Here is a 15,103-nt window from a genome sequence, read left to right as displayed (position 1 = left end):
GAATCACAGCTACAATCAAGGCAATTCAGGGAATCATAGTCACAATCAGGGCAATTCAGGGAATCACAGTCACAATCAGGGTGATTCAGGAACTCAAAGCTACAATCAGGGCAATTCAGGGAATCACAGTCACAATCAGGGCAATTCAGGGAATCACAGCTACAATCAAGGCAATTCAGGGAATCATAGTCACAATCAGGGCAATTCAAGGAATCACAGCTACAATCAGGGCAATTCAGGGAATCATAGTCACAATCAGGGCAATTCAGGGAATCACAGCTACAATCAAGGCAATTCAGGGAATCATAGTCACAATCAGGACAATTAATTAGGGGTTAAAGATTGTAGGGTCATGATTAATATTTTTGTTTCCCATTGCAGCACCATAAAGGTACTGTCAACACGTTTGAAGTTTGTAAAGTTAGACAGCTACAATATACAGAACTCAGAATGCGAGTAATACTTACACATGGCTGACAAAACCAGTTTGGAGGTTTGGCATTTGATAAATAATAACAATTAGGACACTGCTGAATTTCATCCAACTGCAAAAGTAAGTAAAACATGATTAAACTTCAGCCTTGAATTTCTTTAAAGAAAACAATGAAGGGAGGGAGAGATAATAAACAAACAATAGTGGCACACAAATATTAAGTCTGAATACAACGAACATGTCAAGTGATGTGGGTGGCCTTCTTCCCAGGGAGTCTGAGCATAAAAATCAAGTACACACAATTCCACCGACTAGGGTAACAATGGCTTTGCTGTGTGTTCTTTCATGTGAATGGAGTTGAGCTCTAGTCTCTGAGTGAGAAACCACACATATAATACCAAGCATTCTTGTTTTATCCAGTACAAGATGAATTATATACAGGAACTGTTCACACCCATACCTTTCTTATTAGAGCTGGTTTGACTCATGATGCAATTTTGCTACAAATATATCATGGGATGGTAAGCAAACAGTGACATCACCAGTACTCATCAAAGAGTTGGTACAGGGCAATTTCGCCAACTTGAATCACTGACAACAGAGAACTGGCATAGGATGACCACACAGATTCCGTGAACATGTTCAACTGTATTTCACAGTTAATGTAAGTAAGACTATGATGTCAGTTTTCCATGTTTATTACTCTAGTGCCACCCATGAGTAAGGTCTTGGAACTGATGAAGACACCATGTTTGAGCAAATCTCACTCATTGGACGGTCATAGGTCGCTCAATGGTGACATTTTACTATGGTTTGTTAAACTCAGTATAGCAGTATAACAAATAATACTGAGTCTAGGTTTATATCGAATTGGCAAATCTGGCAGGCAACACATGGATGGATTAAAAAGGGAAATAACTCAGCACAAGGAGCACTACACTGAGTCTCACTTGGTGACTTAAATGACCACACATTACAATGGTGATCAGCTACTTACATCATATTTACAATCTCTTATCATTATTCTGGCAAGTTCAGCCATTCCACCTTTTTCATCTGTAAACAAACAGGAATGCTGATTATCTATTAATGCTGACCAGAAGCAAAAACTTCATAAAGTTGAAAAAACAAAAACAAAACCATGAACATATATCTGTGATAATATCTTCTAACAGTTGGTCCAAGTTGAAAGTAGAAATACACTATTTTTGAAAATCATTCTTCAAAATGACCAAGTAACTATTGAAGAGACTGTTGCCTAGGCTACGCGAATCATTGACTATCAAGTGAGACTATGGACATGAATATGTACATTCAATGTAGCATTACCATGATTTATAAAAAAGTATTTCATGGCATGTAAGGCTAAATAAAAAAGTGAAATGTTTCTTGGGCATTGGCACGTCACTTTTATTTGTGCGCGTAACAATTTTTTATTGCCATTTTAAGAGTAATTTTGACTTGGCTGCAAATTCGGTAACCATGGTAATCCATGACAGTGCAATAATGCCATTCATGCTACTGCCATTCCTCATCTGACTCATCTCTTACCACAAGGATATGGTTCTAGGCCACATGATCCGAAGTCAGTAAGCTAACCTTACTGCAGTGTTAAAGAACATCAGTAATGGTTGCTTTGTGAAAGGAATCCCAAGATATCTCAGCCCACTGACTCTCCATATAAAAGTGGGTTTTTCTGCTATACTGCTTTGAACAGTATCTGATTAACAGCATGTTAGCATAAAGGGTCAAGAAGCCAGCAACAAACACTTGTTACACCTATGAATGAAGGAGCATTTTGTTCCCTTTTATACAATATCTCAGAAATGTAAAGTCATACTGGAAACTGTTTTCACTATTTTGTTTTCATGTGGATACCCCAAAAGCAAGTTAGGAAACTTTTGTGCCATATTGAAACATGTTTCAACTCACCTCCATATAACAGAAAGACATTATGAAGCACATTCTGGGCATCTGCTAAGAACTCCTCAAGGCACTTGTATTTTTTGGCCTGAACCTTGGTTTCCATGGTGTTGAGATCCATGGGCATGTAGAGGAAACGATTAAACTCCTCTGTGTGGCCAATTCGATGTAGTTCTCTAGTCTGCAACAGTTAGTTGTACTGCTGTAGTTTGTGAACAGAGGGGGGGGGAAAGGCCACACATGTTCAAGAAGTATTATTAGGAATGACATACAGCACAATGTATATACATGTACATTCAAGAAACAGCTTAAAATGTTTCCCTAAACAATTAAGTCCATGATTAACTTCATATATAACTACAGTCAACTACGTTCATATATGACCTCCAGGAAGGACTTTAATAATCAAATGTGAACCAGGCAGATCTATTGATGATAACATTATATCCCATCAGGGCATTGTGTCATGTAATCAGCCAATACTAACCTTCCAGTCACTTAGTCTGACCACCAGGTAACGTAGTCCCACCACCCGAGTCACTTAGTCTGACCACCCAGTCACTTAGTCTGACCACCCACTCACTTAGTCTGACCATCCAGTCATTTAGTCTGACTACCAGGTCACTTAGTCTGACCACCCACTCCCTTGTTTGACATTCTGTCACTTTTTCACAGCAAAATGTGAAAAATGGTTCTATAAATATGAAATGATCTGAACTGTCAATACATACAGATATCTTGGCATTATTTTTTCTTCTACCTCTAAAATGACTGTATGTGCATCCGACCTAGCTCTCTGAGGAAAACATGCACTGATGGAAATTCTCCATAACTTGAAAAAGCTGAATACTGTTGACCCGACTGTATTTTTTCAATTTTTTTTAATCACAGGCTGAACCTATTTTACTATACGGCTCTGAGGTGTGGGGACTAAATAGATTCAAGAAAATTGAAAATGTACATATCACAGCTTGTAAAAGATTCCTAAATGTTGGTCGACAAAAGCCAAATGCTATAGCGTATGGCAAATCAATGCCTTATGTTGGGCTGTAACATATTGGTTAAAGTTAATTGAAATGCCAATAATAGAATACCAAAGAAAGCACATGACATGTTGGTTAATTTAGATAATCATTCATACACAAACTATGCTTCGTCGATATATCTTTTGTTGTTTAGCCATGGATTTGGTTTTGTACGGATTAGCCAATCAGTTGGAAATAAGTTGACATTTCTTTGACACTTCAAAAATGTTGCTATAAACATGTTTTATCAATCTTGGAATGGAGTGCTACAAAATAGTACAAGATATAGATTATATAAGGAGTACAAAAGTCGCCAGAAAAAATCCTTAACTGACATCACTATAAAGAAATATCGTACCTTATATACAAGATTAAGAGCTGGTTTACTAAAGTTAAACGTGAATGAAGGCAGATGGTCGAAGGTTGACTATTGTTTAAGAATATGTCAACTGTGTGGATTAGACATGGAAAACAAGTATCATTGTTTACTTGTGTGCGAACATTATAATGACTTAAGAAAATTATATTTCCCATTGTATTTTTGTAGTAACCCAAATATCTTCAAGTTTAAGCTCCTCATGACGACAGACAATGATACCTTAATACTCAAAGTATGTAAATATATGTTACATAGCCTTAAAAGAAGGCAAACATCATTGCACAGATGATTATTGTCAAAATTGTCTAAGAATTATGCATTGCAATGTACATCACTACATGTAGATGGGCCAATGGCCTGAAGGCATGAAAAAACATACTTGAACTTGAACTAGTCTGACCATCAAGTCACCTGCCAGATCTCCCAGTCATTTAGTCTGATCATCCAGTCACTATTTTGACTATCCAGTCACTTGCCTGACAAGCCAGTGACTTAGTCTGACCAGTCACTTGTGTGACCACTATGTCACTTAATCTGGCCGCCAAATCAGTTAATCTGACCCTCAGACCATTGAGTCTAACCATAAAGTCTATTTAGTCTCTTCTTACTATACGCAAAGGTCACTGTTCACTGAGTTTGCTGACATTATCAAACAAAGTTATCTGCTTACCTTCTCTTTGAGACGGAGCACAGTGTAACTCAGTAAAGTGTTGAGCAGCTTCTTTTTGATTTTGTTTCTCTTTTTACCTGCCTGGAAACATGAAGGCAACATAAATGTCTTGTACACCCTTAAAATAGCCAATAAATAAAAAGAGAGATAGTTTAGTCTGCCAAGTCTGCTCAAACTGCCACATGGACAGAGTAGGCACCTCTCTGCTACCATACATGTCAGCTGTAGTAATCACATCTACAATGCTGTATAATTGGTAAGGAAACAGACACACTTGTTTTTATCACACAGTAATCTTTACTTCCTTTCATATTACAGCAAAACTATTCTATATATACCAGTCTATTATCAGTTTGATCTCAGTTACTACCAATATTAATTTCAAAATTCTATTTTACGGTTCCTGTGTTCAGGATTGAAAACCTACATTAATGCTGATATACATTTTAGTTTAAAAGGAATGCGTCACTGTCTGTCAGACATAATACTACAATCCGAGTATAAGCACAAGCAAATCACCAGATTGCCCACCTTTACACAATGTATGCAAAACTGTATACCATGACCTCCCATCATGCACTTATATGATTTAGAACCGTTACATGTAACCAGGCAGCTTCTGCTATCATCTCACCACTGTAAATTCAACACATGACACAGACAAAATACCTGACTACCTGTAATTGGTAGTTAATTATCAGACATGAAGGCCTTTCTATTTTTGTTACTTAATTTATGCAGATCATACCCATAATTTAAATAAAAAATAAAATAAAATCAGCACAACAAAGATTTAATTTTACAACTTTAAACATAGAATGGACAGTAAAAGGAGACCATCAGATATTACACTCATAATTTACTCCTTCACAGGCAGTCACATTAGGACATAGATATAAACAAAATTAACCCATCCAAATCACACTTGAAGATAATTCAAACGATTTTCTGTACAATAATTTTAATCAAATAATTTAATTGACCAAATTTAATTCATTTTACGCTATCAAAGTACATAACCCCCCAAAAAACCCAAAATGTCTGGTCCAGTGAACTTTAGTTATCAGTAATTACCGCAAACTAAATGTTCAGAGGTTCCCAGTCATATAGACAAAAGAATATATATACACACCATCTACAAGTATCGCTTACAATACACAGCAACCAAGAAGTACACATCTATTAACATTTCTAAGGCAATGATATAACACCGATCTGACTTTACTACTTCACCAATATAAAGGCAAGTGCAACAGTGCAGCTATTGTGATAAATGGAATGATGGTTAGTAAACAGTCACAATGTAAATATATTTCTCAAAGGAAATGGAGCAATGCATTTGAAGAAACCATGGCAAAGAGATAATGATGGTGTATATTGAGGGGTAGTTTCCTTGACAGATAATTATGTGCATGCAAAGTAGATGAGCTGGGTGAAGGGCTGTTGGAGAAGTGCACATAGTTGCAAAGTATTTCCAAACTAACTTGTGAAGTCTACATAAGATATCATGTGTTCTCCGTCACTACTACTTTGTAAGAGGAATTATGTTTAACATTCGAATTTCATAACAGAATAGATATTGAAGCATTCAGGAGATTTGTAATAACCATTATTTTACTATAAGTAAGTCATTTCCTTGTATGAAATACCTGCTGTATATTATTACCACAGATAAGCCGACCCCACAAACATCCTAGTGTTATTTTACTTTACTATGAGTAAGCCATTTCCAAGTTTAAATAAGTTTGATGCAAAAATTATGATGTGTAAATATTTCTGTACATGTGCTTCAAAATGATGTTTTCGTATCAAAAACTGTTCAGTTGAGAATAGGCATTATAGCGGATACGTTGAGAGAACACTAGTATACTGATTCATTTGTAACAAGGACTGAACGAGTGACATAGATATTAGATGCTGATGTAATTTCTTGATATCACATTATCGGTAGTTTTCAAAACCATCGCACGAAACTGCCACAGAATACAAAGAAGCTTACTTCATGTGAAACTTTCTTTCAAGTCAGGTCACATGGCCCAACTTTTGTGATCGATAACAAAGTACCTGTTGAGTTCGCTGGGCTGGCAGATTCACACATCTGACCTCTGGAATTTTTGGGTAGATTAATGGACTCAATTGTAAGTCGGGTCTAACATTTTGAGCTCCTTTTCCTGGTTTCAAATTTCTGACTTATAGTTGGTAATATACCACAAAAATTCATTTCCACATTTGAAATAACCCTGTTCAACTGTTATTTTACCATAACAGGCCCCCCTAAGTAATTGAAGGAATTACAGCAAATTTGAAGGAATTGCATCTCAAACAAAAAAAAAACACTCGTGAAACAACTGCAGCGATATCGGTAGTTTAGCGGTAATAACATAAACACAGTGCACCTATTGGAAACAATGTTGGTAATACTTGAAACACGCTCTTCCATCTTTGGAGATTTCTCTGCTCTGTTCCGTGATTTGTCAGCCATGGCCTGAAACTCACACACCAAAACATGGCGTCACGGGAAGGAGCACCTGTCTCTGTGGGTTTTGTTTTTAGTTCCAACTATTTCATTTTTATGATTATCCACCTTTGACCAGCCGTGTTGAATGCGTTTATGTATGAGGTGTTGTTGGAACTATAGATAATTTCTTTTTGGAAAAGATCATCACTGCAGAAGAGTGTCATAAGTCATGCCCCTGGAGGCTTTGATGTTCAGACGTAAACAACCCCAAGGGCATAACTTATGACACTCTTCTGCAGTGACAATCTTTTCTTGACAAAAAACGAACTATTTATAGTCCGACAACACCTTATACCTAAACACATTCAGCACAGGTGGTCAAAGGTGGGTTATAATAAAAATGAAATAGTTGGAACTAAAAACAAAACTCACTGAGATGGGTGCTCCTTTTGATGTGTGAGTTTCAGGACGCGACAGACAAATCAAGGAACAGAGCTGAGAAATCTCCAAAGATGGCCGAGTGTGTTTCAAGTATTAACGACATTGTTTCCGATAGGGGCACTGTGTTTATATTATTAAACTACAGATATCGCTGCAATTCTTTCGCAAGTGGGCGGCGCTTGCTTACATGACAGATGCAATTCCTTCAAGTTTGCTTATAATTACTTCAATTATTTGGGGGGGAAGGAAGAGGGGACCTGCATAAGTAAGTCATTTCCTTGTTTGAAATATGCATGTTCTCCTGTTATTTTGTTATAACCATAAGTCATATCCCCATTTGTAGTAACAGTTCCACTACTATTTCCTGTTACTAAATCATATATGTTTGTAACAACCATGTTTTCCTGCCATTAAAGTCATTCCCATGTTTGCTACAATCATATTCTACTGCTGTTTCTTAATACACTGTACCATAAGCAAGTCATCTGCATGTTGGGGAAATCTATGTTTTACTTTTCTATTCCATACAAACTTTCTTGATGACTATGGAATCAATATTTGTCAGAAGTTGTGTGGAAAATGAATGACATGACTTAGTGTGCTTTTTACAAAACAATACCAAGAAAATTTAGACTTAGGCATTGTTTCAAGCATTGCATTTGTTGGTGAACACAATGCAGTGTTTGAAGAGTTTGAAGTTACTGTCACAACCTTTGCATAAAAAGTGAAGAATTCAGGAAGTTGCTAAATCTTGTTATTTCAAACAAAGGAATAAACCTTACAAAACCCAAAACTCGCTAACTTCAAACACTGCACTGTATGATATGTGTACATATTTTCAAAGGGGTTGTACATTAAAGTTAGTACCAAGTTTGACAATCCCAAAACACAACCAGCTAAACTTCATATGAACAAAATGACAGACAGAGACAGACAAGACTATAGCAAATGGAAACAAGGCATTGCAAATATTTCACATTACCTCGGTCTCCTGTTGCAAAGAAAACAAAAGGTTAATAGTTTAGATAAAATAAAAACATGCAACATAAAAGATTTACATCAGAGGCTAAAGGAACATTATTTCACCTGGACTTCAAAATAGAGAGGAGTGAGCATGGTAAGAAATAGGTTAGGCTTTTATGTGGATTTCCTTATGAATACGAAAGAATACAAATAAATACAGAGAATATTTATATATAAACACAAGTGCCAATGTCCATATCAGGCATATATTAACTTCCATTTCAGTGAATGAGTGAGTTTAGTTTTACGCCGCACTCAGTAATATTCCAGCTATATGCCAGCGTTTTGTAAAAGATCAAGTCTGTACACGACAATCCAGTGATCAACAACATGAGCATCGATCTGCGCAATTGGAAACCGATGACATGTGTCAACCAAGTCAGCGAGCCTGACCAACCTGATCCCGTTAGTTGCCTCTTACGACAAGCACAGTCGTCTTCTGTGGTAAGCCTGGGTTGCTGAAGGCCTATTCTACTCCAGGACCTTCACGGGTAACTTCCATTTCAAATCAGCTTCTCCATTTTCAAAGGTACATCATAGTCGCGAGAGGCAAACAAGTATATTATTCTGTGATGTGATGCAGTATTTCTACTAGATAATGGCTAGAGACACCATGAAAACGCTATCAACATTATCAGGCATGTATTATACTTTTTACTCATTCAGCAGTATTTTCACTTGCTCTATCTATTTGACAATCTTTTTTGACCCATGAATGTCCAGGGTAGAACACGCCTTCAGCAACCCATGCTTGCCATAAAAGACAACTTATAGGAGACAACTAATGGGATTGGGTGGTCAGTCTCGCTGACTTGGTTGACATGTTCCCAATTGCACAGATTGATGCTCACGCTGTTGATCACTGGATTGTATGGTCCAGACTCGATTATTTACCGACTGCTGCCATGTACCTGGAATAATGCTGAGTGCAGTGTAAAACTAAACTCACTCACTCACTCACTGAAACCCTTTTGAATGTTTTTTTTTACATATCTGGTTGGAGATCAAATCATGGTCTCTCTCATCATTCCTTCAAAATCTATTTAATTTAATTCAGTCCATCTTTAGTTTTCACCTCTTGTTTCCACATCGTTCAAATAATGATGAACATATCGTGATATTAAATTTCTCTTCACAGTGTGCTTGTACAGAGTTATCTCTGCACTATCATGAAAGAGTGACACAGATTGTTTTACTCTGTTTCTAGCAATATTTCAGCAATATGAGATACAGGCTTCACACACTGTACCCATGTGGGGAATAGAATCCCAGTCTTTGTTGTGATAAGCAAACACTTTAACCACTCTGTTGCCCCACCGACCCTCACTGTATTAGGAAGATGCAGGTGACAATTTAGGTTGGAGATCAAATCATGGTCTCTCTCATCATTCCTTCAAAATCTAATTAATTTAATTCAGTCCATCTTTAGTTTTCACCTCTTGTTTCCACATGGTTCAAATAATGAAGAACATATCATGACACAGATTGTTTTACACTGTTTCTAGCAATATTTCAGCAATATGAGATACAGGCTTCACACACTGTACCCATGTGGGGAATAGAACCCCAGTCTTTGTTGTGATAAGCAAACACTTTAACCACTCTGTTGCCCCACCGACCCTCACTGTATTAGGAAGATGCAGGTGACAATTTAGGAATGTGATTGAGCATGATAAGAGTGAGGGGAAAGTTTTAGCAAATCACAAATGGAAAGGACCTGACTTGAAATCACAGACATACTGAAGCATGTAGGACATATTTCATACAGTTCACAAAATACATGATACAGTACAACCCACTGACAGGACACTGGCACTTATCAAATAATCAAGCAGTATTGATTTAAATATTTGTTATAGGTCATGTAACAAATAAGGTAATGAAACGAATACATGTTACACCAAGTACATAGTTGCATAAATAAAACCCAGTCTAACTTACAGAGTTCAAGTTAATATCTTACATAAAAACACCACAAAGTAGCATCTTATAAAATATAAGAAAATCACTTCATTTGACTCAAATCCAAACTTTGTAATTGAGCAAAATAAACTCTGATCAAGTTACTGGTTAGTACCAGAAATACATACAGATCATCTCTTGCAATTTGATCAATAAAAGTAAGAAACCTAAAAGTATTAAATGCAATCTGTTTAAGTGTTTATGGTTATGGATTATGAAAAACAATATGACACTTAATATGGTTGTCAAGACCTTACAGCCTTCCATGTATTTTCCTCCTCACCTTGCAGACTGAGCAGCAGAATTTGGCGCCTGAGGCATCCTCCCTTGTACAGACTGGATGGAAGACCCTCCAGCAGTCAGTACACATGACCACCTCTCCTGGCTGGTGACACTCGAAGCAGTACCAGTCATGGTCATTCTCCTACAACAATCAACGCTCTTCTTATGAAAATGTGACTCGTGAACTTCTGGGTTAAAATTTGTCAACACAACCCATGCTTGTCACAAAATGTGACTAATGGGATCGGGTGTAAGGCTTGTTGACTTGGTTCACCCATTGTATCCCAATTGCATAGATTGATGCTCATGGTGTTGATCACTGGATTGTCTGGTCCAAATGTGATTATTTCAGACTGTCATCATACAGGTGGAATATTGCTGAGAGTGGAGTGAGTAAAACAACCCAACCAACTAACCAAACAGATAACTCATAAAAATGTCATTGAGCAACAAAGTTTTCACACTATTTTCTGCAATATTTTAGCAATATCAAGGTGGGAATGCTTTAACCACTGGTTTACCCCACCAAACAACTGTAAAGATATTTTCAGGATGTGTTTTTTAAAACAATTTGGTTTATTCGGTTAGGAAGCAAAATATGTAAGAAATCCTGTTTTTGTCCTTACATTTTGTATAAAATGCCTAATGTTGCAAAACAACTAAGATTGAAAAACTTTTTGACAGGATGTCTTGGAAACTTCTGTAAAATCGTGAACAAATCCAATTCCATTCGCCTGAGGGGAAATGACTCTTTTTGTACAATGTTCACATGAACACTGTCATTCATAACAAGTCCTGCAATCAACATGTAAGCCTGTTTCTGCATATCACCATACGTTAACAAAGACATAATACACAGAATGAAGTACAGAACACTACATAATCATAGTCACTATAATGTGCATGAACAAAACATGAGCCTTCTTCCTAAACACATGAGTGAGTGAGTGAGTGAGTGAGTGAGTGAGTGAGTGAGTGAGTTTGGTTTTACGCCGCTTTTAGCAATATTTCAGCGATATCGTGGTGGGGGACACCAGAAAATGGGCCTCACACATTGTACCCATGTGGGGAATCGAACCCGGGTCTTCGGCGTGACGAGCAAACGCTTTAACCACTAGGCTACCCCACTACCCCTAAACACATATGAAAGACATCATGGATTTTCAGAAAACAATCAGTAAATCTGGTGTCATCAACTTACAGCTCATTACCAGACTAAACATGCTTCATACCATGGGATTAATCCATAACTGCTCAGCTGTCAATATCTGACACCAGTCTGCAGCAAACGTCAGTAAATATTCCCTAATTGGAATCAGAAATTCCCTTGTTTACTTGCATATGGTCATATCTAATTGACTTTGGAGATGGGGACCCGTCCTTCACTGAGGTTTTAATAATTACTAAATTAGTTTACAGTGTAAAGTTGAACCCCAGTATGATATAAACATTGTCTATAAAAATGTCAGTTGTGAACGAATTAAACATGTTTGGTTCTTTTTCATTTGCTTGACACAGAAGGGTACCCAGATCAGAAATATGGAGCTAAGAGACATAAAATGCTCAGCAAAGTAAGGTCATTTGCATATGAACTACAACTGTGGCACAATGAGGGTAAAATATTGGTGTAAAGTTTATGGAAGATGAACAATTATCTCCCTTGTTCTACATACAAACATGTCAAACGTGACTTCACTGAAAGAGTTAAATCAAATGGGGTTAAACATTTTTTAAAAAGTAATTTGTCCTACTTTTCCTCTTGCCCTGATTTTTAAGACATAGTCATGATGATGTAACTATGAAAGGATAAATCAACATTGTATTTGATGTTAATGTTTACTGGACTATTTATTGAGAATTACAAAATGATAACTCTAATTTGTTCTCACTGGTAAATGTAATTGCTACATTTCGAGCAGATATGCAACAAAAATCCAAGTTTATTGGCACTTTGAAACAATAAGCAGAAATTATCTAGTAGCCCATGGACAAGTAAAATACCATTATTTGATTGTTGAAAATGAAACCTGACTTGACCTAGGGCATCAGGCGATGGAATATATAAATTATAATCAAGCAGTGCAGACATGCAGACTTTCCAGTCCTGTCGACTACATGTATGTCCAAAACTGATTCTGGTCTAGATGAATAAAGAATTCTACCACTTGTTACGAGTGTGTATTTTCTGTATATTTTGTTATTAATTAAGTAATAATAAACAACATTTAGTGTTTTGAATAATAATTATGATGGGTAACATTTTGTACGCTATAATAGGTGGTCAGCACTTTTAGGATTTTGTCAGCAGGCTTTCTGGAAGTTGGAGTTATCTGTCCTTGACTTCCTATTTGTTTACTACTGGGAGACTATTCGAGGGCATTCCATGTGAGTGGTGATGTTCGTGTGTGCTCAAACTTTCAGGAAGTGACTGAATATATACATATAAAGGCTAGTTGCTGTGTTGGGACACGGACACACACAGGAGTACATACATCATCATCAACAAATCCATTAGCGACTGAATTTTCATAGCCGCCGTCAGACCGCTCGCTGTGTTACATTCTGCATAACTGTTTCCCTCTCTCACTAAGACTTTGGAGAGTTAGCTATGTATTTCGTGACCCACTGCCTCACATTTTGTCTCATTTGAATTGCATTTGAAATTAGTATTGTGAAAATGACTTGTGACTTTGTATAACTTGCTCTCTTTGCTAATAATTATATTTGAATGTTTCAGACTTGTCTTTGTTCTGTTTCGCTGGTTCACAGGGGATTTGTTACACCTTTTGTCACAGCTAATGCTTAACCGTAACACACTGGCAATAGAATTGCAGAAATTATGAAAGCCTTTAAAACACCAATGAGCAGTGATTGTTTGTAAGGGAAAGTCTGAAAATGCTTTGAAGTAGTAACAGGGTCATGGCAGTGGAGTGCTCTCAGCAACTGGTAGTAATCTGTATTGGGAGAGCAACCCTGGTCAAATGCTTGATAATAAGCAATATAATTATTTCAAGTGTTAACAGCAACTTAAAGAAAAATGTTTCTAATTTACTACATGATGAAAAAATGTTTTCACCTCTTCTTGATCATCATCTGTTGGAATTCTAAATCCTTCTTGTTCCAGTCCGGTTTTGGATCCTTTACAACCAACTGCTGTATAAGACAGCAAGAGGCCATCTTTGACCACATAGCTGAGCTGCTGAACAGTCTCCCCATACTGCATATCATTTTCCCTCTGCATGTAGCGAGTTAGACGGTCTATGTTGGGGATCTGTTTTTGTTGGCGAATATATGCCACAGCAGTCAGCAGCTGCTGGGAACATCGCACCGTTGATTGCCGTCTCTTCACCGTGCGGACCATGCTGAATTCGTCATTTAATGAATGCAACTGCAACCTAAATTCATGTAATATATAGAGAATTCTGAAAAAAAAAATCTTGAGCCTTCAATGATATTAGCAAAATGGTATGGGAGCGGCTTTGGAATATGTTGGGCACAATTTATATTCAATGATTCAAAGGCAAGGATAGAGCTGGTGCATTAACATCACTAATTCTGAAGAACAAGAAACAAATAAAAGGGGTATTTAGCATCACTTTCTATATTTTTCTTGCAATGTATCTAGTTATAATTACTTTTGGTAGGTAAACAAACTCTAGGGGCCCAACAACTATGTAACACAAAGTTATAAAAGTATTGAGAAGGTAACACTGCATTTGTGATAAGATACATTAAAATTGAAAAACATATATTGGTCTGTACCTGGAAGAGTTTGTACACTGCCTAAAATCTGCCAGATTTGTAACAAGACAAGCAACAAAATATTCAGTGTTTGACTCTTTCTTGAAATTACTGAAGAAATATGGAGTGTTCTCCTTTCATGCAATTGATCCTTTACTAAAGAAATGTATAGACAACAATGTACTGATGACTACAAACGTTTCAATGATAAAGCGTTCTATAAAATCATCATATCCAAACGTATAACAAACATCTCATAAAGTAGTAAGAATCGTGTGCAGCGTTCCTCCACAAGTTAGAACTGTTTATTCAAATATGTGCAGTTTAAAGGCAATAAGATACAATGACAGCGTGCAACCTACTCCTACACCAGACGATACACTACAAACCTAATGTCTGTACAGATTATTTTGAACAAAATGAATTGAACAAGCGCGCATAATAACGCCCGAGAGCTCAATTATTATACAGTTATGAATTTCCAAACAAGCACCTGCGAGCAACAGGCAAGCAATTTGACAGGTGTGTTCATGCACAACGCGATCTTAAAGCAACAATATAATACCTGCATTAATTCATATTTAAATTGGGACTTAAGAATGCTGCGTCTCGCATGAAAATAACGGCTTCATTGACATACTTTTAGATTAATATTCCTGTTTTCGGAGTCCCATCCGGCATGAAAACAAGCAACATGGCCGATAACAATACGTCATGCACAGAAACTGCAACGTCACAAATCACCCAGTTACAAACGCAAAGCGTG

The 15,103-nt window shown here is 36.9% G+C and overlaps 1 protein-coding gene across 4 annotated transcripts in view; it reads right to left on the bottom strand.

Annotated features, from left to right (window-relative positions):
* LOC137255678 (zinc finger MYND domain-containing protein 11-like) overlaps positions 1–15,056 on the bottom strand; it is a 47,531-nt gene extending 32,475 nt beyond the window's left edge. For all 4 annotated transcript variants that reach the window (XM_067793162.1, XM_067793163.1, XM_067793164.1 and 1 more), the window contains exons 1-7: positions 14,978–15,056; positions 13,673–13,991; positions 10,598–10,738; positions 4,431–4,511; positions 2,366–2,537; positions 1,431–1,489; positions 468–545 (exon numbers count right to left, since the gene is read on the bottom strand). In XM_067793162.1, coding sequence (XP_067649263.1) covers positions 468–545; positions 1,431–1,489; positions 2,366–2,537; positions 4,431–4,511; positions 10,598–10,738; positions 13,673–13,957 — 816 coding nt within the window. In that variant the 5' untranslated portion in view covers positions 13,958–13,991; positions 14,978–15,056. The remainder of the gene's footprint in view (positions 1–467; positions 546–1,430; positions 1,490–2,365; positions 2,538–4,430; positions 4,512–10,597; positions 10,739–13,672; positions 13,992–14,977) is intronic.
* Positions 15,057–15,103: the final 47 nt, after the last annotated feature.

This window comes from Haliotis asinina, chromosome 11 (assembly GCF_037392515.1).
Source record: "Haliotis asinina isolate JCU_RB_2024 chromosome 11, JCU_Hal_asi_v2, whole genome shotgun sequence".
Classification (NCBI taxonomy): Eukaryota; Metazoa; Mollusca; class Gastropoda; order Lepetellida; family Haliotidae; genus Haliotis; species Haliotis asinina.
This window is presented reverse-complemented; position numbering and strand designations above follow the sequence as displayed.